This window comes from Lissotriton helveticus, chromosome 4_1 (genome assembly GCF_964261635.1).
Source record: "Lissotriton helveticus chromosome 4_1, aLisHel1.1, whole genome shotgun sequence".
Taxonomy (NCBI): Eukaryota; Metazoa; Chordata; class Amphibia; order Caudata; family Salamandridae; genus Lissotriton; species Lissotriton helveticus.
This window is the reverse complement of record NC_136063.1, coordinates 1,683,196,962-1,683,221,223: the sequence shown is the minus strand read 5'-3', so window position 1 is coordinate 1,683,221,223 and position 24,262 is coordinate 1,683,196,962. Positions and strand designations below refer to the sequence as shown.

The 24,262-nt window shown below is 47.8% G+C and overlaps 1 protein-coding gene across 1 annotated transcript in view; it reads left to right on the top strand.

Annotated features, from left to right (window-relative positions):
- Positions 1 to 24,262, top strand: part of RBMX2 (RNA binding motif protein X-linked 2) — a 161,210-nt gene that overhangs the window by 42,723 nt on the left and 94,225 nt on the right. Inside the window, exon 3 of the mRNA XM_078688357.1 lies at positions 13,845 to 13,896. Coding sequence (XP_078544483.1) covers positions 13,845 to 13,896 — 52 coding nt within the window. The remainder of the gene's footprint in view (positions 1 to 13,844; positions 13,897 to 24,262) is intronic.

The window sequence follows — 24,262 nt, the reverse complement described above, 5'->3', positions numbered from 1 at the left end:
GAGTATAGGCGTGACTTGCCCCACCTTGAGGGAGTCTGGAATGAGGCCTTGTTGCAAGGAGCTGTTGATGATTTTGGTCCAGAGAGGGAGGAGCAAGGGGATGAAGTCTTTTACAGCATTAGCAGGTAGAGGGTCTGTGAGGTGATTAGAGGGCTTCAAGGTGCAGAGCAGTTTGTGTACTGCTTCTTCCGAGTAGGTATCGAAGTACAGCCAAGATGCCTTGTTTTTAGGTTGAGTGTTAGCCATTCTGGTGTGGTTGGGGAATCGGCTTACATCCATGATGAGGTCATTTCTTATGTTGTCAGTCTTTAGCTTGAAGAAAGCAGAGAAGGCTTCACAGTGTGGGGTGTCGCTTGTTGTGCTGTTTGATTGTAAGGGTTGTGTCTTTGTTTGGGTCTTGATTAGTTCGAACAGCTTTCTTGGCCTGTTTTTTGCTTGGTCCAACTGGAGGCTAAAGAAGTCTGACTTAGTGCGCTTTATTTTCCTGAAGTAGGCATTTCTCTTGTTCTTAAGCCTTTTGAGGTGCAGTGCTGAAGGGTCCGATCTCCAGGTGCGCTCTGCCATTCGCATAGTACGCCTGTCGTCATTGAGTCTCTCATCATACCAGGGGTTAGAAATTTTGGTGGAGACTCTCTTCAGTTTCAGTGGGGCGACTTCATTGACTATTGTGTTCATAGAGTCAAGGTAGTGGTCGGTCAGTGATTGAACATCCGAGGCACCTGAAGGGGGAAGGAGGAGATTGCCGATGTGGGGAGGGAGGGTAGAGGCGTTAAGATTCTTCATGTCCCTTTTCCATGTTTTGTATTTGATTGGTTGAGCCGGGTTAAGCTTAACTTTTTCATTGATAAAGAAGGTGATAATGTGGTGATCTGACCAGTCGCAGGGTCGAATCGCCTCCAGTTGTGTAGAGTTCTCTTTGGCAATGATGAGATCAAGTATCGAGCCTTTGTCGTGTGTTGGTCTATCGCATATTTGGGTGAGGTCAAGCGCATTAAGGAAAGTTTTGAGACTATTCACCACTGTGTCTTTCTGATCGTTCCAGTGGAGATTGAAGTCACCCAGGTAGACTTGGGTGGTCTGCCGACCGGCATTGGAAGTGATCATGTCCATGAGTTGTTGGGTGAATATGAGATTGTCACCAGGCGGGTGATAGATGAGATGTAGAGCACAAACTTGTTTGCCCTCGCTGGTGATGTCGAGGCAGAGGAGTTCACAGGAGGAAAGGGAGGGAGAGGTGACTTTAGTGACGGAGAGGTTGCTCCTAAAAATGCATGCAATTCCCCCGCCCGTCTTGCCAGGAGATCTGTCCAGCCTAATGATGTGATAATTGGGGGGGACTAGTATGTCCATAATCGGGGTAGAGGCTTCAGTAAGCGTTAGAATGGCTAGGTCCAGATCCATAGCTGAGACGAGATCAGCGATGTCCGAGGAGTGTCTCTGGGCCGATCTGCAGTTGAGTAGGATGCATTTGAGTTTGGGAGAGAGAAGGGTGGTCGAGCTTTCTAGTGTGAGGGGAACTTTTCTTAGGTTGTTAGGGACGGAACCTCTGTTGTTGAGTGTTGGGAGCCTCAGAGGGTTTGTAAGAATTGTGGGTATGGGGATGTGTGTGTTGGCTATGTGTTTTACCGGACCTGGGCCATAAGAGCGTAGGAGAGAGCATAGGTCGCGGTCCGACAATGGGTTGAGGACACGACGGGGGCGGTGGGAGTTATTGCGAACGGGGATAGTCGGCCAGCGCGAGTGTCGTTGGGGGCGAGGGCATGTAGGGAGGGTGCGTCGTTTGTGGGGTAGAGGGATGGTGGGAGGTAGACTGGGCTGTGAGGAGAGAAGGTCTTTGATTGCGTGGACATCTTTTTTGATTTGTAGAATATCCTCTTTGACTTGTTGGAGGGTGGATAAAGTCAGGTCAGGAGGTGCATTGGGGATGGGGTTGGTGGTGAGAGCCATTGGTGAATGGTTGAGTAGTGAGCTGGAAAGCGAGCAGGGTATCGCGGGGGGGGGATATACTAGCGTTGTTGGAAGGTTCTGCTGTGCTAATGAGTGGGATGGCATTCAAAGTGTGGGCGTGTTTGTGGGCGAGGGGTGTGGGTGAAGTAGGCGGTGGGTGGGATGCATAGGTAGTGACGTCAGTGGGAGACGGTGCCGGAGAGTAGAAGAGTGAGTGAAGGCTGAAGACAGTGGGGGAGACAGGAGGGTAGTGAGGGCTGAGAGTAGGAGGTGGGGGAGAGGGGGATGCTAGGGTAAGGGAGGCGGTATGTTCTGTATCTTTAGTTGGAAGGGTGAGAGTGTCGTGGGTGGGAGTGGGGAGGGAGCTGGGGAGGGAGAGGTGTCCGCTGTGGGGGGGATGGGATGGGGGGGTGGATAAACTCCGAATGGTGGTGTGTTCAGATGGTGGCGTGTTGTGGGAGAGAGTTGTTGTGTCAGGTGTGAGAGACTTGTGGGTGGCAGTGGGGAGGGGGCTGGGGAGGGAGAGGGGTCTGCCGTGGGGGGGATGGGAGGGAGGGTGATCCGAGCGGTGGTGTGTTCAGATGGTGGCGTGTTGCGGGTGGGAGTTGTTATGTCAGGGGGGAGAGGGATGGAGGGGGTATGAGTGGGGATAAGAGGGGTCATGTACGAGGGGCGGCTAGTATATGAGGTGGAGAGATTTGTGACTGTCCTTGGGGAGTGTGGGGAGTTGACAGCAGGTGGGCCATTTACCGGGGGGCTGGGAGTAGAGGTGTTGTATGTGGGGGCTGCGACGTCAGGGATGATAGTGCTGGTGGAGTTCTGGGTGGGGGTCCGCAGCTTGGAAAGGTGCTCTTTGAACTTGGGGAACAGGTTGTCTAGTAGTTCCAGGTTCTTGTCAGTGGCTTGAATTAGGACAGTCCCGTTATTGTAGATAGTAATGGTAGTCCTGCCAGGGAAGAGGTGGGAAGGTGTGATAGAGAGAGTTAGGCCATGAGTTGTTTTCCTGGTGGTGGAGACGGTGAGTAGGGATAGGAACACTTTTCTCCATTGGGCTCTGCGTGAGGTGTGGAAGATGAAATCAGTATTCAGGGCTCCATTGCCCGGTGAGAAGTAGGTGTCGGCAAAGGGTGTTTCAGGGTGCGACCTCAGGAAGTTATGTTTAAAACGTTTAGTGGCTTTTTTGGTGAGTGTGGAAGGGTAGTTAATTCTAAAAGTGTGCTTGCCGTTAAGCTCCATTATAGAAAGGCTGTGATGTTGGGTGTAGGAGATAGGACGACAATAAAAACTTTCAGCCACTAGTTACAGGCAAGGAATGACACTAGTGAGTGACCAAAAGTATAAGAGGTAGAAGTCAGTGCAATCCAGGAACCAACAGTGCGTAGGTGCAGCTTACCTAATGTATCCTATATGCGTGGTAGTAGTCAGCTTACACCATGTACAAAATATGAGCGGTAGAACCGGTTAGGTGGAATCAAATTTACCTATCAGAATGTACGAGGTAACAGCAGTGTAGTCTAGGTGTAGAAAGTGGCTAGGTGCAGCTTACATGACTGAACGAAGTGAATGAGGTAGTAATAATAATAATCAGTGCAACATCGTGAAGTGGCTTACATCGGAAGGACCAACAAATAAATGAGGTAGCGAACAATGAATGATAGGGATAAAGGTGAGGTAGGTGTAGCTTACCGCATATACAGTAAAAAAGCTAAATTGCTAATGAATTACTGAATCCAATATATGTACCAACAAATTAATGCAGTAACAAATAAGACACTCGAATATGAGGTAGCAATCAGTGCACTGTCGGTGAGTAAAAGTGAAGATGGGTATATGTTACATAAGATGTAGGATACCAATAGTAAGATAATACTGCAGTAAAAGGCAGATACTTAAGCATATCAAGAGCACCAGGTTATATAAAGTGTAAAATACAATAGTAATAAAATACCGCGATAAAAGACAGACCCATAAGAACACAAAGATTTAAATACAGAGCTATGTGGAGTCTTTGGTACCGATAGTAAGTAATAGTCAGAAGGACTAGTCCATGATGGCCGCCAAAGAGAGGCAAGAGTAGTTTAAAAATGGCCCCCAAGTAGGGAGGATGAAGTCATTAGTCCTCTTTTAGTTGTTACTGTTTTGATAGCAGGGCAGAGCAGTTTCACATTCAATTCCGGCTGGCTCAGGGTCCTGCGTACCAAGGGGAGTCTTATCTCAGATTTGCTATCTAAAAAGGAGGACTTACGTATGAGCAGTTGGTAGGGATGACTAGGCTAAGATGGCCACCCCAATGAGGTACTAGTCAAAGATGGCCGCCAGAGTGGCATAATTGGAAACAGGAGTAATAGTCCTTTCTCTGTTGTTGGTGTGCCTTAGAGAGAGTCCATCTTCTGTGTTGTTAGGTGGGAGGAGAGAGATTAGCTTCCCTGTTATTTGGAGGCGAGGAGAAAGTCTTATCTGTTTTGTTGACCTGTGACCACGTTGGTATGTAGCCTCATGGTCATCTGGTGGGCAGTGGAGGTGATTTATGGCTCTGGTATATGGCCCCCGCCATTTTAGGAATGGAGAGTGAGAGGAGTGAGAAGCCCGCCATGTTGTGAAGAAAGTTTGCAGGCAGATAAACTTTATAGGATTCAGCATTCAGGGCAGGGAGTGCAGGGCCGGCATGCTCGAGATGAAAATGACAGAATGCATGCAAATACCTTCAGGACATCACCGTAGTTAGGCTGCCCTGAAACTGTTCACATCTGAAGCAGAAAGTCGATTTGTGCAGTGGCGAGTTGAGTCAGAAATAGTCACTCCATTAGTGGGTAATAGCCTATGTTCGCAATGTCAGTATTCTTTCCATTTAAACAAAGCAAATCCTGGGCATTCCCTGGGGGTGGGAGGGGGCTGGGGGGGGGGGGCGGCTATTAGGCATCTTCTTTACGTGCGTGCAGTGCTTCGTGTGGAGCCGTCGACCCGCCGCCCCACTCTCCCGCCAGCACCGCAGCCCAAACGCCGCTGAGCGGCCGCCCCACTGCACCCCACCTCCACAGCTCCTACCGTGCAGCCGGCGCGATGGGAGAGGGGCCAGGTGCGCCCCAGCCACGAGCCGCGCAGACCGGGACCCGATGCTCCGGTTCCGGGATCAGTCCTCCAGCGCCTCCGCCGCGCCCCCCGGTCCTCCTCGCCCTCTCTCCGCCCTGCTGCGTTCCCCAGCAGACCACGGACCGCACGGTAGTGAGCCGCAGCCTTAGCCGCAGCGCCTCGACCACCGAGCCTCCTCCTCAATGCCCTTCGGTGAATGCTGCTCCAGCCGGCGGGCAATCCCGGTGGTCTCCAGACCGTCGAGAACGGGGGAGCCGAGGGAGATCCAAGCGTAAGGGAGGTAGGGTAGGCGGGTAGGACAGGGTGAGCAGTTCCGATGTGAGCGGTGATTGCAGAGGTGCAGGACGACGTCTTGGCAGCAGGGTGCTACACTTTCTCTGGAGTCGCCGTTGTGCGCGGGACTCACACCTGGTGCGAACCGGCAGGCAGCCCACTCGCGGGACGGCACTTAGCAGCAGGGTGCCCACTTCATCTGGGGACGCCGTGGTGCGCGGGGCTCATCTCCGGTGTGACCCGACAGTCAAACATCTCACCGGGCAGGACAGGGAGAGCACTCTCAGCGGGAGCGGGACACCGTCGGCGGATGCAGAGCGGGCAGGACTACTCCTCAGTGGGTGTTAGTCACCTGTCCAGCGCCTCTTGTAGTCTGACTGTCTCTCGGGTGGCGGCAGCAGGAATCCAGGTCCGGGTCCACTATCAGGGGGTCCGGTGCTCACGGCAGTGAAATCAGACGGGTCGGACCCCTCCGTCGGACTGCCACTGCTCGACTCGAAGGTGGAGGTGACTCGTCGTCTTCTCCTATGCAGCTCACCGCCTCCGGGCAGGTCTGGAAACCTCAGCAGGTAGGAGCTGTTAAAATCCAGTTACTTGTGCAAATCCAGTTACTTGTTCAAATCCCGTTACTTGTGAGTTGCGTTGCTCGAAGCGGTGAAGATGCTGCTGGGTGCTAACAGGGGTAAAACCACCAAAGGTATCCCAAGCACTTGGAGCTCTTACGAGGAGCTCCTACCCGGCGGCCATCTTGCACCCATCTTACCTCTCGAAGTGCTGGTCGTCCCTGGAGAGCCATCGTCCCCGAGCCTGCAGCCTTTGTTCCTCTTTCAAGGTCCTCATTGGATAACATTGAGCGCCCGATGGCTCAAAAGCATCCTGCACCCAACCGCCCGAGTGCCGCTGGCTGTGACCTCTTTGCCCTATCCTACTTCCCCCCTTGCCCAGAGCAAGTGACCAGGAGCCCAGCTCCCAGAGCCGCGTGGCCTGCCAGCCAGCAGCCACCAACCGAAGGCCCCCTTTCCCTCGTTGGATAACATTGGGCCTACCTACCTCTGCACCCGGCTGCCCCTGTGCCGCTGGGACTGAACTAACTGTACTCACCTGACCCTGGGGGACCCCTGAGTCTACACCCAGAACCCTAACTTCACCAACCAAGTACTCACCTGGAAACCGGTAATTCACTTACCTGCCATTGGATAACATTGACCCATTTTGACTCCAAAATGTTCTAAGTGTGAAGTTTTGAAAACTGAAAATATTCCTATAAAATCAGCCAAAGTTCGAATTTGAAAATACTCACCTGTGATCAGGAGAGAAGCCAGTACTGTACCTTTCAGCCCAGTACTGAACCGCGAAATTAATCCCTAGCGGGTTTACTAATACCCTGTATTTTCTCCATAGGAACCCATTGTCTGCTTTTCTATGAAATTTCTTCTAAGTGCCTACTTTTGAAAACTTCAAATATTCTTTAAAAATCGTATGAAATACTGAAACGCAATTACCTACCTGTTTTGAGTTAAGCCCCCAGTGCTGGCCCTAGGAGACTAGTGCTGGGTTACAAAAGTAACGCGATCGTACTTTACCTGTAACCTGAATTTCCTTCAATTGGATAACATTGTCAGAATCACCTTGAAAAGTTTCTAAGTGTGAACTTTTAAAACGGCTTTATATTCGGGAAAATTCACCACAGTAACTAAATCGTTTTTGCTAATCTGGTTTCAGCTTAGACCATCTAAGATCTAGTCCTGGAACTACCAAAGTAATCCATAAAGTAATCAACTGTACTTTCCTATGAAAAACCCATTGAGCCCAATGCTAGAGTGTGTTTCAGAACTGTATTGCTGATTAGCTATCCTGTAATTATTGTGTGTACAAACTTATTGCTCCTCTACAACGTATTTACATGAGAGTAGTCGTAGCTTGAAAAGTATATTTAGATAACTGTTAGTTCTAAAAATAAAACAACTATATCTGTGGATATAAAAACAGTTGGCCTGGAGTTCAGTCTTTGAGTGTTTGAAACCTTCTGCTGACTGAGTGTGTACAACAAGTGCTTTACACTGTCCTCTGGTACTGCCTTACTGCTCGACCAAGCTACCACTTTGGAGAGTAAGGTCAGTTCTGACTTTAACCTCTGTTATACCTCTGGGGTTAGTGGACTCTATCCACACTGTACTTCCTTCTAGTCCAGAATATATAGAGCCACTTTCTCACAGTACTATAAACAGAACTCTTAGAACGGCTTCAGTGGTAGACTATCGCCAATATATGCTGAAGGTCCATGCCGAGGCTGACCGATCGGGTACGCTATTGGTGCGTATGATATGTTCAAACCTCTTCCCCACACCAGTACTGGAGGTGCATACTCCGACTGGAACCAGCAGCTTGAGATTAGCACTGCCTTTCGGGACTACTATGTGGACTTATACTCGGCACACCCTACTCCCGACCCCACACAGCTCCTAGAGTTCCTGCATCAGGCGTGTCTTTCCAGAGTGTTAGTATGCAGATAGAAAATACCTTTCAGCACCTTTTATTGTGAATGAATCAGAGGGGCCCTGAAGGATTTAGCATGTAATAAGTCGCCAGGATCCGATGGACTCCCGGTAGAATTCTATACCACTCTACTCCGCTTGATTTCACCTGGTTTATAACTTTCTAGAAACGTATTACAGCGTTACTGTACTGTCTAACATTTGAGAGTTAACAGAGTTAAATCAAAGATTGTGATTTTCTGTTGAACGATCAGCATAAAATTGCAGTAGCTAAGATGTGTAAAACTTGATATTGTTAATTAATGTTCATTATTTGATTATTATTTGACTGTTTATCCAGGATACCACATTATATTGCTAGGAGATATAAAATCAAAATACCTGGGATTGGTCTCCTAAAAGCTTTAAAGAAAGCATAATAGCTTAATTTTGAAGCAACTTTCAGTGGTTTATAAAGCATAGGTTTACCATTAAAATGCTACCAGTGTGGGTCAAGAACTGCTCAACATTATGTAGACTTTGTGCTTAAAAGTTTGAATGATATGTTTGGCCTGATTCACAAAGGTAATTATACACATGTATATTTACTCATGGCTATAGTTACTACTACACCCATGTGTAACACTTCACTTTATTGCTAGTTACAATTTCTGAGTGGATATCTACACCATAGGTGCAGACTTACATGTTTTCACCTCTTACAACGAGGGAGTGGAACCTCCTACAATTGTATCTGGAACCCTAAAGTTGCAACTTTTACTATATTTTTCGTTCTGCTTATTTGGCGAACAAGTCCACCACCAGGGCAGAGACCTCTGCCAGGGTCAAAGCGATCTACCAATGGAAGGAATAGGGAAATGTAATAAAGGTTTTTTAAAAGAAAAAATGAAAATAAGTACAAATATTTTAATGTATAGTGTAATTTAACAGCCCATCACTGTCAAATTAAATGTGTAGTAAAATCATTTAAATCTAGTCATTATAATTATAAATATCTTCTAAACAATTGAAAAAAAATACTCACCCTCTAACATTTAAAAAATAAATATTTAGTAACCGTGTTTGAAAGTTTTATATTCAATACATTTTTAAAAGTTTTCTTTTTTAAGTTTATTTTATTTTTTAGATTTAAGTTTATTATTAATTGCAAAAAATATAATCTTTATCACTTAAATATGTATGTCAATATCAAATGTGGAACTACTCAAATTAATGCAGTTTAGTTCCTGCAGTTTTATTTTAATTCAGTGCAGCCATTGATTTCCAGGCGTGGTGCAGTACCAGTGATTGGTAGTGTGTGGTGCTCGACATACTCCAAGGCATGGTTTGGGTACTGCTACTCCTGTTTTGACACCTTTAGGGCTGAAGTAACTTTAGAAGTGTATTTGGTGGATTACAATAGTCTTATTCCTTTGTGGGTATGTTTTGTATTATCGTTCATCCCAAGCCTCTCCTTAAATTTAAATTAACCACTCCCATTTAGTAGTAAGTATTCCTGATTTCCCAGTTCCACTGCTCCCCCCTTTTCTCGCCCACATGTACTACAAAAAACATATACTTACATGTGTGGAGATCTTCACATATATGACAGAGGCCTCTGGACAGAAAAGATAGGAGAGGAGGAGGTCCCTGGCCTATGTTTTCGAACTAGATATTGTAGTAAGTAATACTATTTTAGTACTTCTTTAAGTACTACAAAATGAAGTTTGAAAATCTAGCCAATATGTTCTTGTGAATCACTTCCAAGATGTAGCTATACATATATTATCCACTTCTTGGGGATGGGAAGCATGAATCTTTAATGTGATTGATGTTGTACTTTAAGATAATTGACTCACTAAATGTCTCTGCCATCAATAAAATTTCATTTTTTCTTGATAGTTTATTGTGTTTTTAGGTCTCGCCTGTCGATGCGCATGCGCATCGAGCTTGCGAGACTATTGGGGCTTAAACAGTCTTTAACCAACTTGCAAGGAATCGTGGCGATTCCTTGCATTGCCCGTGAAATTCAAGCTCAATGCGCATGCGCATTGAGCTTAAAAGCTCGTGCACATCAGTTCCCTCAGCCGGCTGCTTTAACACCCTCTCCCCGCTCCGCCCCCTCCCCTGCCCGCCGTGTCGCATTTCTCCTCCCCCCTCCCCTTCTCTCCCTCCGTCTTGTTTAATCCCTCCGTCTTGTTTAATGTAGCGTTCTCAGCGTGTGCTCTGCCTCAGGACGGCATTTCTCCTCCCCTCGGGCAAGCAGATAGCCGCAATAACACCCTCCCTGCTCAGCTTTCTTCTCAATTTCTCCCCGTCTCCACTTCCCATTAGGAGCCCTTCCTCTCCCCACTTCGTATGCTAGCCTTCACTCTAGCAATGGCAGTGCTTTCACTTGTTACAAAATCAACCACTTTAATGGTAGTCAGTGGACTAATTCAATTCCGAATATTTGTTTCGAAATCGAAACTTTGAGAAAGCCATACGTGATTACACAAAATGCAGATCTTTTATTTTGTGCTTTATTTTATTGCATAATGCATCCCGGTGTCAATTCTGGCGAAAGAACACATTTTGCACAAAAAAGATGAAAAAATAAATTTGGTGCGAACAGCTGCTTGCGTTCTGTTTGTTCATGTTGTTCCTGTGATATAATTTTGTAGCGAACTGCTGCATAATTACTCAACATGGTATAGTTTTACAATTTTTTCCAAATTACACCGGCGTAATTTTACTTTTGCTCAGCCCCTGGTCTTTTTAGAGCAAGAAACACAGTTGATGGACAGAATGTAGAACAATGTCATACATTCACCCCAGTACAATGATCTGGGCAAGTACATAGAGACGCAAAAGTGAACTCCGCTGACTTTAAAGCATCCTGCTTCAAATGCTTGAGACTGCTCTAATCGCCTGTAGTTTTATATTCCCATAGCTGCCGCTTGATTTAACGACACCTGGAATAGCGCCGTAAACAGCACTCGAAGTGTAGTGGAAATGCTGTATTGATGTCGGCGTAAAAGCAGTTTTTGACTTTAGGTTACTTGATGAAAAGAAGACATTGAAGAATTATAAGAATATGTGACTTTTTTGGGGACCTTTTATATAGCGTGAAACTGACTCGAAGGTATTGGGGCGCTTTACCTGAGCACCAGTTACATTACAGAAAGACGAGTTTATTTTTTTTCTCTCTCCGGAGATTGAGTGATTTGCCCATAATCACAGCTTGTTGAGCCATCGCCGCTCCCCCCGCCCCCTGCTTCACACGTCTCACGGCCAGCAGGCCGTCTCGTATTTCTCCTCCCTCCCTCGCCTCCCTCACTCATCACTGACGACGCGAAAGATTTACCTCCATAAATCTTAGCTTGGTCGGGTCAGTTTTATTTTTTGCTTTATTTGTTCTTTGCCATTCTTGTTATTGTGTTCAGGTCCTCCGAAAACCGTCATCTCCTTCCTCTCAGCTGTCAGAAAACAGTGGTCAACGCACTTAGTTTATCACGTGGCCTGGACTATGGCAACTCTTTACTTGGGTGCTCTTCCTTATGTTGTAAAACAGTTTCAAATTGCGCAGAGCACAACAGCCTTTCTGCTTAAACTTCCTTGTTATTCTCCAGCATCTGCACGTCTTTTCTTGCTTACATTGGCTTCCGCTTTAGCTGCTGTTTGTATTTAAAGGCCTCTGATTCTCTCATCGAGCTTTCTATGGCACTAGACCGAATTACATTCCAGACAAACTTCAGATCTACTCTTCTGTGTGCATTATTACGCTTACCTGCTCAGAATTTTCATCTATTCCTTGAAATTCTCAGGACTAGAGTAAGAGGTCGTGACTTATTCTTCTTGGACCCCCAAATTATGGAATGAACTCCCTTCTGTTCTTCACGAGGAAAGTAGTTTATCAGTGTTCTGATGCAACCTGAAAGCCCATCTGTTTCCATAGGGCAGCTAACTATGATTTCTGTTCTCTCTTCTCCATTTTTGTTTTCACATTAAACTACTGAAAATATATTATTGCAGTTTCCTTTGCAAATATGCGAACAAACTCCCCGACCCTACTTATTTCTCCCACTCCCGCTTGCTACCCTGCTCCCCCTCCCCCGCCTCGCACCAGACTACCATTTGTCGCATTTAGACTACCTTCTCCCCCACCCGACTTGAAAGGCAGCCTCACACACCAACATTTGTCTCTCACACCACAGACTCCTGCTCCCCCGCCCACCCAGCAATGCCGAGAGCTATTCCCTCCCACTTGTTTTTTTTACCCGCTCCGCCCCCTCCCCGCCCGCCGTGTCGCATTTCTTTTCTCCTCTTTGCTCCTCCAGCAGTTCTCTGTCACCTTTCCTTCTCTCCTCCCTTGTCCACCTTTTCATTGTTTTTGCCCACCTCTCCTCCAGTTGAACTCTGTCACTAGCTCCTTTCAGCCCCTTCTCATTCCAGTGTTTTCGGGTCCCATCTCATGCTTGTTATAAAGGGGCTGCCAAAATGCGGACACTCCTCAACCCTCTGCTTCACATGAGACTCTGCGGCTCTCCTGGGACAATAAACCACTCCAGAACAAACATGGAGTTGTCATACGCGGCCATCTATCTCAATTAAAGGCCACATAGCTTCTCTAACCTCTAGGAAAATCTAGCCCTGCTATTTAATTTTGGTGCGGGATTACTGTGTAAAGAAGGTTTGCATAACGTCTCATCTGACTAACTAGTGCTTTAGTTTAGCATTGTATGTGTTTTCATAGGCTTGTGTGTATGTCCTTTAATGCATGTGCATGCTTGTCTTTTTCTGTTCAGTTCCCGTGTCAGTGTGTGCTTACCTGGATTTCCGTTTGTCTAATTTATGTGGCCTTTGTCAACGAGGCAATCCGCTACTCTGTCCAATGTTTATGAAGACGAGAGACTCAACCACGCAATGCCACTCACACACACAACGCCACTCACACACACAACGCCACTCACCCACGCAACGCCACTCACCCACGCAACGCCACTCACCCACGCAACGCCACTCACCCACGCAACGCCACTCACCCACGCAACGCCACTCACCCACGCAACGCCACTCAGCCACGCAACGCCACTCACACACGCAACGCCACTCAGCCACGCAACGCCACTCACACACGCAACGCCACTCACACACGCAACGCCACTCACACACGCAACGCCACTCAACCACGCAACGCCACTCAACCACGCAACGCCACTCAACCACGCAACGCCACTCACACACGCAACGCCACTCACACACGCAACGCCACTCACCCACGCAACGCCACTCACCCACGCAATGCCACTCACCCACGCAATGCCACTCACCCACGCAACGCCACTCAGCCACGCAACGCCACTCACACACGCAACGCCACTCACACACGCAACGCCACTCACACAGGCAACGCCACTCATTCACGCAACACCACTCACACATGCAACGCCACTCAACAACGCAACGCCACTCAACCACGCAACGCCACTCACACATGCAACGCCACTCACACACGCAACGCCACTGAAACAACAGCGCCACTCAAACAACAGCGCCACTCACACACGCAACGCCACTCACACACGCAACGCCACTCACACACGCAACGCCACTCACACACGCAACGCCACTCACACAAACAACGCCACTCACACAAACAACGCCACTCATCCACGCAACGCCACTCATCCACGCAACGCCACTCATCCACGCAACGCCACTCATCCACGCAACGCCACTCATCCATTTGCAAAACGAAAAATGTTAAACTCTTCTATTGCGAGACCTATTGCATTTTCAATGCTTGTTTAAAAACCTCATCAACTTCCTTTTTTCAAATGTAGAAAGACTGAAGAAATGTGGGTGACCTGGGTACACTGTTGCAAAAGACACATTGTAATTAGGTAACTGTGTTTCGCTTTACAGGGAGACGTGTGTCTGTGCATATTTACACGCTAATTACCTATTTTGTAATATTGCTAAAATATGCAATTGTGCTGAAATGTTTGCGGTTGGACTGTGATGGACTGCTAAACCTGTCAGATGGAGTAACTTTGTCATCTTTGCTTTATTCCACAGGAGGATTGTCATATGAATTGACTGAAGGAGATATCATTTGCGTTTTTTCACAGTAAGTGAAATGTCATTATGTATTCTTTACAGCTATTTAGAGTTACGTTAATATCAAATTAATAAAGTGGAGCACCCATTAGGTAAGGTAATGGAAAAAACATTTGGAAAACTCTCAGTAACTCACATCCATGCAGGTTATCTGTAAAATGAAAATGTGAGTTCACTAGAGAGTCTGGCCAGTGCATTGGTATCCACGGGACACACAGGGCTAGGAAAAACGCAGTTCCCTATATCTAAAGGAGGATACATATGCTAGTAATTGTTGATGATGCTTAAATGAAGAACTTAACCATAATCAATCATTTAACAAAAATTCCATCATTTTTTTTTTGATAGTTTGGAATAAATGAGATTGTTTTCATAGTACATATGTTCTCAATTTTGTTCCACCACTGCTTAGCAGAAGTAAGTGTTGAGTTTTTCCAAGAGCAGGCAGTCAGACAGCAGGAGGGTGAAGGGTACATCACTGTTGGAGTGGAGAAAGGAAATTTTTTTCTAGTCCATGTCACTCAGGAGGTGAATCAGTGGCTCATATGGAATTGAACATTGTAAAGTGTTGGATAAGGGGAATTATTTCTTTCCCAAATAGCTATAATAAGGGAATACCACCACACGTGGCTCATTGCCCCCAGTTCATCACAACTTCTCTATCATAAAGGGGACCACCAGATACATTCTCCCATGGTTGTAACTCTGTGAGAACTTAGTCATCCAGGTCCCTATGTTCTTCTTCATGTCTCTGTTCATTTCCTTTTCACTTCTTCGTTTGTGAGTTTGAGTGCTTGTGATTCAGTGACCAAAGCTTTCTTGTTGCCTCTGAAACTTTCCGGTGCTGGAGCTGCAAAGATTTTTTATTTTTTATTTGGTGGCCTTCTTATCTAGTGAAAGAAGGTAGATGGTGAGTTTGCCTTATCTCTTTGTGTGATATTACAGGAGCATGAGAACACCTCTACAAATCAGGCATAAAGTGCTGGTGTACAAAAGTGAAAAAGTGAAGCGAGCCCGCACAAAGTAGCTGGAAATGTCTGTTGTGCGTTCTTTCAAGTCTTAGTAACATTGGAGCTCTCTTCATCCCCCAGCATTTATTGTCACAAGGTGATCTGAGCATGTTTGAAATAACATTTCTAGTATAGCCAGTGACAGCAGTTGTTTTGTTTCCTTGAGATGCCTGGCCTTTCCTTGTTTGAATTTCAGGCCGTTAATCCAATGTGTAAATTGTATACCTTGGAGCCTATTCACGTCCCTTACTTTGAAGACCCTCTTGCATGGTCTGAACATTTTAGATAGCCCATCATTGTACAATTTGTGGGAAATTATCTGTGTATGTCATTTTGTGAACCTCCGAACAAGGAGTCAGTTTGAGAAGGAGAAATACTAGTGTAAATGACCCTGGGTATCTAGAGATACTAAATTCCTAACCAGCTGTGTCCCAGAATTGGAGGCCGACTTGAAAAGAGAATTAAAGAACAGCAATTACTGTTATTTGGATCCACAGATCGTTGCATGGGTTCAGGCCACTCAAATGTCCTGTTCAGTAGTGCTCCATTAGCTATCACAAATTATTTGAAGCCAGTACAATATGGGAGCAAGGTCTTGTATAGTGGGCAAGGCATGCAAGGTTAACTTAGATAGTCTAGATTTCTTATATTGTCATGGTACACTCATTAGGTTAGTCCTAGTCCAACAGGTAATCTCATGTGGATCAATAGAGAGACACCTTACAACACATAGAGAAGACTAGGAAGGAAGTTCATGTTGATACTGGCAAGGCTGCTAAGGTGAGAGATTTCTAATGTTATTTCACCTTACAAGGTCCGCAAATTGTGATCCGAGCAACACTGAGACCGTAATTTTAAACAGACTTCATGCATATTTCATATCGCATGCCTATAGGAACATGTTCATGTCGGTAAGCAATCTTAACTTGTGAGGATTCAGGTCGCGTTGGCCCCTATACTTTTGGTGCAGACAGTCAAAATTGCTGTCATCGTTTGGAATTCTTAAGTCCAAAGGCTGGAGAAGAAGGAGTAAACTATGACAATATCTTCACCCTAATGCTCAAAAACTAATGAAAATTCATAGTTCACTGTGGCTGGAACCATGCAGTAGCTCCCAAGTATTGTATGCCATCTCTTTCGGATAAAGTCGATGACTAGTTTTGGCAGCAAAAATAAAGATCAATGCCAGATGCTCCGAAGAATGTTCTCAAAGTTACTTCAAATCGGTGCTTGTGTGAAGTGGTATTATTAAATGTTTCCAGTTTGCCCTGCTGTCATCATAAGTTCTTCTGAAGACTATATATAGATCACTGTCCCTATAGATCACTGTCCTGTGGGGAAAAATATTTTTGAAAGTTTTAGAGAAAAGGATCATCACATAGTCCTTGGATTACCTCCTATCTAATTAAATTCTGGTCTGCTACTTTATCATTTTTAACGTTCTTGGGCGATGACAATAGGAATAATGTGTAGATGTCTCTAGAGCGTCCAGTTTTTTTCCGCTACCACCAAGTGTTTATCGATGCAACCAATTTGTTTGAAAGTTTGTCCTTAATTTAAAGATACTTTAGCTTTATTGTTGCAGATCTCCTTTCGTGGTAGGGCTCCCACGTCTTCCTTTGTGAGTGTGAGTGCCTACGATTCAATGACCAAAGCTTTCTTGTTGCATTTCGTTTTCTTTGCCACTGGAGCTCCAAAGTTACAAAAAAGAAATTTGGGTGGCCTTCTTAGCAAGTGAAATAAGATAGATGGTGAGTTTGCCTTATGTCTTTGTGTGGGATTACAGGAGCATGAGAACACCTCTTCAAATCGGGCATAAAGTGCTGGTGTTCAAAGGTGAAAAAGTGTTGCAAGCCCACACAAAGTAGCTGGAAAATGTCTGTTGTTCGTTCTTCTAAGTCTTAGTAACATTGGAGCTCTCTTCATCAGCACTGGATGGGAGCAGTGCCAAGCAGGCAGGTGGCACTTGCACTGCGCTCACAATCTGTTATAGAATCTGCTGAGTGCAGAGCCGGTGCGATTGAAAGACTCCTGCACACAGACTCGCTATAGGAACACTTGCTAAAAGTGTATTCTTCTTTATGGAATAATAAGATCCCTTCAAAAGTTATCAATCAGAAAATCAGAGCCCTGACTGATATGAATGCGTGAGTGACTGGTAAACCATTTTTATGGGGTTTGCTTTCCTTAACAAGGGCGTTGACTATGCCTCTTCAAACTCTACTCCTCACCCTTCAAGGGGAAGTATCTGGATTTCACTGACAAACGTATTTGCCATAGTTAATCTCCACATTTACAATTTGAACTTGGGTGTGGTCTTAACAGTAATATTTGAGATGGGAGGAGATGAAGGATTCAGTAAGGTCATCTGGGTACATTTTCCATAGAGAAGTGGGAACCAAACTGATTGCTAAGCAAAGCTAAAATTTGCCTTCGCCCATGTGCATGCAGTAACCAGGTATAAGGCTCTATGTATTTTATTTGGATGCAAGCATGGCTGCATTCACACAACCTCACATCTGAGGTGTAAGAGAAATTAGTAGATCTCCTATAAACCATGGTTCTCTTTTCTTCGTTACGGTTAAGGGCAAGGAAAACATTGGCGCTGACAATAAAGTAGCTATTTGTTAGAAGCGGCTGTCTCTAGTTGGCAGAGGTATACACTTCTGACAAATAGGGACACACCTTTTCTAGTCAGGGCAAGGAGATCACACACTTAGATAACCCCTGCTCACCCCCTTGGTAGCTTGGCAAAGCAGACAGGCTTATCTCAGAGGCAGTGCGTTAAGCATTTATGACCACATACAGTAATAAAGTGAATACACTACAAATGGACACGACACAGTAGTATTATAAAAATAAGTATTTTTATATAAGGCTTAGCACAAGACCAAATAACGACAAAAATATACCACAGTCTCAATAAATACTCTTGGAAGGAAAAATAATAGTTCAAGCACGGTTTCTTCTTAGCACAAAGTCTTTAGTATCAAAAGCAACTCTTCTTCTCTAAAACACAGTTCTTGGCAACAATGTAACCCACACGGGAGTCACACGACGTCGAGGCAAAGTTAATCCAAAGGTTCGGCGTCGACCGCGAGGAGCGCTACGTCGAGCCCGGAGTCGCACAGACCCCAACAACACAGTACCTTGGAAAAGTGAAGCACTCGATGATCAGCGGCGTCGAGATGTCCGGCGTCGCGTCTTCGGCGTCGATCGGGCCTCGGAGTCGGGGCGATCTGCAGCGGCGTCGACCGAAGTCAGGCGGGAGCAGCGCTCACGGGATGAAGCAGGATACGACGTCGTCGATGTCGATGTTGCAAGAGTGAGCAGCGCTCACGGCGTCGAGAGGGCTCGAAGTCGATGCGATCAGCAGCGGTGCAGACACGGGGTCACTTGGAGCTGGAGCCGAACTCACTACTCATTGGCGTTGCTGCTGGCGTCGATCGGGCCCGGCGGCCGGCGTCGAGGAAGCGGGACACTGGAGCCGTTACTCACGATGTCGAGCTGGATTCGGCGGCGTCCGTCGGCGTCGAGATTGCTGGATTCTTTCAGAGGTGCTGGGTTCACAAACCCCAGCAAATAGCACTTTAAGCAGATGAAGTCCTTTAGCCCTGTGACTTCAACAGGAGACTGGCACTCTTCCAGCCCTTGGAGATTTTCTCAGCAAAGAGTGAGAGTACACACAAAGTTCCTCTCTCCTGGTTCCTTGGCAAAAATAAAGAAGCAATGCAGGATTCCCCCAACAAACAGCACTCTGGCAGAAGGGGTAGGCAGTCCTTAGATCAGCAGGCTTCTTGTCCTTGGTTCAGGTTTCCTTGTCAGAAGTGATCTAAATTCTTGGTTCAGGGGTCCTTCTCTTATACCCCTTTTTGGCTTTGATCCCTTTGTCCATGCAGGGGAAATTCCCCCCATCCTGGGTTTGTTGTGGGTGTTGCCAGGCCGAAGCACCTGGCCTATTCACTGGGCAGGGCAGAGTCCTCAGCCGCTCAGCAGGAGCGGAGCCAGCATTGTCACTGGCAGGGGCAGGGCCATCAGCTGCCCGGCAGGAGGCGGGCCAGGAAAGTCCCAGGCAAGCACAGAGTCATCAGTCGCCTGGCAGGGGGGCGGAGCCAACATTGTATCAGGCAGGGCAGGCTATCAAGAGCTACTCTTCCCCTACTCTCAATGCAAATGCCCCACTCATCCCACACTGACTCATTCAGACTCTCTGGAGCCACCCAGCTCCTGTCACACGCACACCAGAACCAGCAGAGACCGGTAGACAGTTAGACAAGAAAATAGCTACTTTCTAAAAGTGCTATTTTCAAACACAGAGTCCAAAAACCATCCACACAAACGGATGCGTTATTAAACCCTGAGTTCAGGGATACCAAACTCGACATTGCACCATGCTCCCCGAGCCCGCTAGGATTATAGCATTAATAATCCTGGCAGCCCATTCTAACTGATGGAGAGCAGGTTACCTTACAATAGTGAAAAACGACTATGGCTGTAATTCACTATTAGGACATGCCAACCTTGTCAGGCTTGTCCTACCTTATGCTTACAATGCACCCTGCCTGTGGGCCTACCATAGGGGTGACTAACATGAAGTGAAGGGAAGGTTTAGGGACTGGCAAGTAGGTGTACTTGCGCAGTCCTCGTGACAGTCAGACTGCACGTGGTCTAGCAATGGTAGACCTTCAGACATACTTTTACTAGGCCGCTCTTGTGGGTGGCACAACACGTGCTGCAAGCCCACTAGCAGCATTTGTATTTACAAGCCCTGGCACTCCTGGTGCACTCTACTAGGGACTGACTGTAAACCAAATAAGCCAAACATGGAAGTCAATCAATACAGCAATTTCACATAGGGAGCACTTGCACTGTGGCACTGATCAGCAGTGGCACAGTGCCCAAAGCATATACCAGCAAAAATATCGTAAACAGAGGAGGCAAACAGAAAAAATGGAGGAGAGACTCATGCCAATGATGCCAGGTCTAACACGTGTCCCCTCCAGCTGAAATGTGGGGAGAACTACCCTTACCCTAGGGAGTCCTCATCACTAAGGCGGAAAAATCTGGACAGACCATCAGCATTGGCGTGATCTGTGCCAGGGCGGTGTTCCACCGTGAAGTCCATCCCCTGTAGGGAAATGGACCACCTCAACAGCTTTGGATTCTCACCCCTCATCTGCATCAACCATCTGAGGGGCCTGTGGTCTGTCTGCACCCGGAAGTGAGTCCCAAACAGGTAGGGTCTCAGCTTTTTCAGTGCCCAGACCACAGCAAATGCTTCTCTTTCTATCGCACTCCACCTCTGTTCCCTGGGAAGTAACCTCCTGCTGATGAAGGCTACAGGTAAGTCTCGGCCCTCTTCATTCACCTGAGCTAGAACAGCTCCCACGCCATGCTCTGAAGCGTCCGTCTGAACAACAAATTCTTTAGAAAAGTCGGGTGCCTGGAGTATGGGTGCTGTGCACATTGCAGTTTTCAGGGTGTCAAAGGCCGTCTGACAGGCGTCAGTCCAGTTCACGAGTCGTGGCTGCTTCCTGGAAGTCAGCGAACTCAAGGGGTGCACAATGTTACCATAATCCTTGACAAACCTCCTGTAGTAACCCATGAGACCCAGGAAGGCTCTCACCTGAGTCTGGGTTTTGGGCGGTGCCCACGCCAGGATGGTATCAATCTTGGGTTGCAGGGGGGCCACCTTGCCGCTCCCTACTTGGTGCCCCAAGTACACCACTGAACCCTGCCCAATCTGGCACTTACTGGCTTTGATTGTGAGGCCTGCTCTGCGCAGGGCCAACAACACTTCCTGGAGGTGGCACAAGTGTTCTTCCCAGCTGGCGCTGAACACTGCGATGTCGTCCAGGTAGGCGGCACTGAAATCCTCCAGCCCAGCCAAGACCTGGTTGACCAACCTCTGGAAGGTGGCAGGGGCATTCTTCATCCCAAAGGGCATAACCCGGAACTGGTAGTGCCCATCTGGTGTGGAGAATGCTGACCTCTCTTTTGCCCCATCGGTCAAGGCGATCTGCCAGTACCCAGACGTTAGATCAAACGTACTAAGGTACTGGGCAGCCCCTAACCGATCGATGAGCTCATCAGCTCTGGGGATGGGGTGCGCGTCAGTCTTGGTGACTGAATTGAGTCCTCGGTAATCCACACAGAACCGAAGTTCCGGTGAAGCACCAGGCGCTGCAGCCTTTGGAACCAAGACCACGGGGCTGGCCCAAGGACTGCTAGAGGACTCAACCACCCCTAGGGCAAACATCTTGGAGACCTCCTCCTTGATGTATGCCCTGACCTTGTCAGTCACTCTGTAAGCCTTGTGCTTGACAGGAGTGCTGTCCCCGGTGTCTACATCATGGACACACCACTGAGTAACACCAGGAATCAAGGAGAACAGATCAGGGAATTGCCCCAACAAATGGCGACAATCCTGCTGCTGTTCAGGGGTCAGTGTGTCAGAGAGGACAACACCATCCACTGACCCATCTTGCTCTTTTGCATACAGGAGGTCAGGAAGAGGCTCACTCTCCTCCTCCATTCCAGCATCTGTAGCTAGGAGCATGCCCACTTCGGACCTTTCTAAGTGGGGCTTCAAACGGTTGACATGCAGGACCCGCAAGGGGTTCCTGGGAGACTTTAAATCCACCAGGTAGGTGACATCGCTCTTCTTCTCCACAACCTCAAATGGTCCAGTCCACCTGTCCTTGAGCGCACAAGGTTCCACAGGGGACATGACCCAAACTTTCTGTCCAGGCTGAAGCTCTACCAGAGTGGCCCTCTGGTCGTACCACCACTTCATCTCCTCCTGGCTGGCCTCCAGATTTGCCTGAGCAAGATCCCTGAAGCGCCTAGTCTGGTTCCTAAAGGCCAGCATGTAACTGTATACATCCTGGGGAGGTTTCCTGGGAGATTGCTCCCAGCCTTCTTTGACCAGACTTAAAGGTCCTCTTACCGGGTGACCATACAAAAGCTCAAAGGGGCTGAACCCTAGAGACTTCTGTGGCACCTCACGGTAAGCAAACAACAGGCATGGCAAGAGGACGTCCCATTTACGCCTCATTGGTTCTTCAAGACCCATAATCATGCCTTTAAGGGTACGGTTGAATCTTTCAACCAACCCATTACCTTGAGGGTGGTAAGGAGTGGTGAACTTATAAGTTACCCCACACTCCTTCCACAGAGACTTCATATAGTTGGAAATGAAGTTGGTGCCCCGGTCTGACACCACCTCTCTGGGGAACCCCATTCGGGAGAAAACACCCATCAGTGCCCGTCCCACCACGGGGGCAGTCACTGTTCTGAGAGGGATGGCTTCCGGGTACCGTGTGGCATGGTCCACCAAGACCAGGATGAACCTGTTGCCCAGGGCTGTCTTGGGGTCCAGTGGCCCAACAATGTCAATCCCCACCCGGTCAAAGGGGGTACTGACCACGGGAAAAGGTTGGAGGGGAGCCTTCTGCTTCCGCCCGCTTTTCCCACTTGCCTGGCAAGTCTGACAGGTCTTGCACTGGATGTCTACATCCCTTCGCATCTGAGGCCAATAGAAATGGGTGACAAGCCTGTCATAGGTCTTGTCCTGCCCCAGATGTCCAGCTAAAGGAACGTCATGAGCCAAACCCAGTAGGAAGGCTCTGAAGCGCTGGGGTACCACCAGCACACGGGCTGACCCAGGCTCAGCAGCCTTAGGCTCGCTATACAGGAGGTCGTTCTCCCAGTACACAAAATGTGACCCTGACTGATCACCTGAGGTTTGGGCTGAGGCCTGCTGCCTCATACCCACAAGAGAAGGGCACACTTTCTGTTCTGCACAGAATTCCTCCCTGGAGGGACCACCATCCTGCTGCCAATGGGTCAGCTCGGGCAGGTCTCCCAGTTCGGCAACTTGTTCACCTGTGGGTTCCAGGGCATCCCCCTCGAGGTCTGCCTCCTCCTGGACCACGGGAACTACGGGGGACGGTTTCCCGCGCCCCCTGCCTCTTCTCTTCACAGCTGGGTCCTGGGCCATACTTTCAGGCTCCAGAACCCCATCAACACCCTTACTTGCTGTCATGGATCGAGTGGTTGCACACACCCACTCTGGCACACCCAACATTTTCAAATGTGTCTCCCTCTCCACCTTAGCCCAAGGGGAGTCTTCTAAATCATTGCCCAAGAGACAATCAACAGGCATGGCGGGCCTTACAGCAACTTGAAGAGTACCTGAAACTCCCCCCCATTCAAAGGAAACTTGAGCTACCTCACACTCTTTCTGGGAGTTGTCAGCAGCTATCACAGGGTAGAATGCGTGGGGAACAACCTGCTCTCTGGACACCAAGTGACACTTGACAGCTGTCACACTCGCTCCGGTGTCTCTGAGAGCTTCCACTCTATGGCCATTAATGGTCACCCACTGCCTATATTTCTTAGTGTTACTAGGCAGAGGGGGTGGAGGGACCAATTCCATGTCTCCTAGAGAGACCAGGGACATCTCCGCGGGACCCTCCCCACCATGGGCAACCATCTCCTCCCCTCCCAGAGCTACACTAGCCAACTGACGGGGTGGTGCACTGGGTAGTGCACCAGACTTCTTCAAGGGACACTGAGGGTCATAAAAACGGTGTCCTACCTGCTTACAAACGAAGCAGGTCAGGGGGCCCCTATGACCAGGTTTACCTGGCGGGGCCTCTGATTTCTTCACAGGGGGAGGCTGGGAACCTTTCCCTTGGTTCCCTTGGGGATTACTTTGGGGCCCTTTCTGGGACTCCTTCTGTTTACCCTTGTCCCCCCCACTCTTCTGCTGGGGACCCTGCCCACCTTTGGCTGAGTCTCCCACTGGACCCTTGTGGACCCTGGTACTGACCCAGCGGTCCGCCTCTTCAGCAAGTTTTCTAGGGTTAGATATCTTGCTATCAATAAGGTGCTGGCGCAGCTCTGGAAAACAGTTATTAGACAAGTGCTCCCAAGCAAACAAATCATAAAGAGCATCATAACTTTCCACTTTGCTGCCCTTTACCCAACCATCCATGGCTCTGCAAAAATATGACACATACTCCACCCACGTGGTACCAGGCAACTTCTTACATTCTCTAAAGGCCTGTCTGTACTTTTCTGGGGTTAGGCCATACCTTAACATTAAAGCATCTTTCATATGAGCATAAGACGTCCTATTCTCAACAGGCATGTCTAACAGGGTATCTCTTCCCTCATTCACAAAGCGACCCCACAACCCCGCTCCCCAATCCTTCTCAGGGACCCGGTGGGCCAACAATGCTAACTCATATGCTTTAAACCACTGACCAATATCCTCATTCTTCTGAAAATCTTTGATCACATCCTTGGGAAAATAAAACCTACTTTCTGCAGGCACAGATGGGACGCTGCCACCAGAGG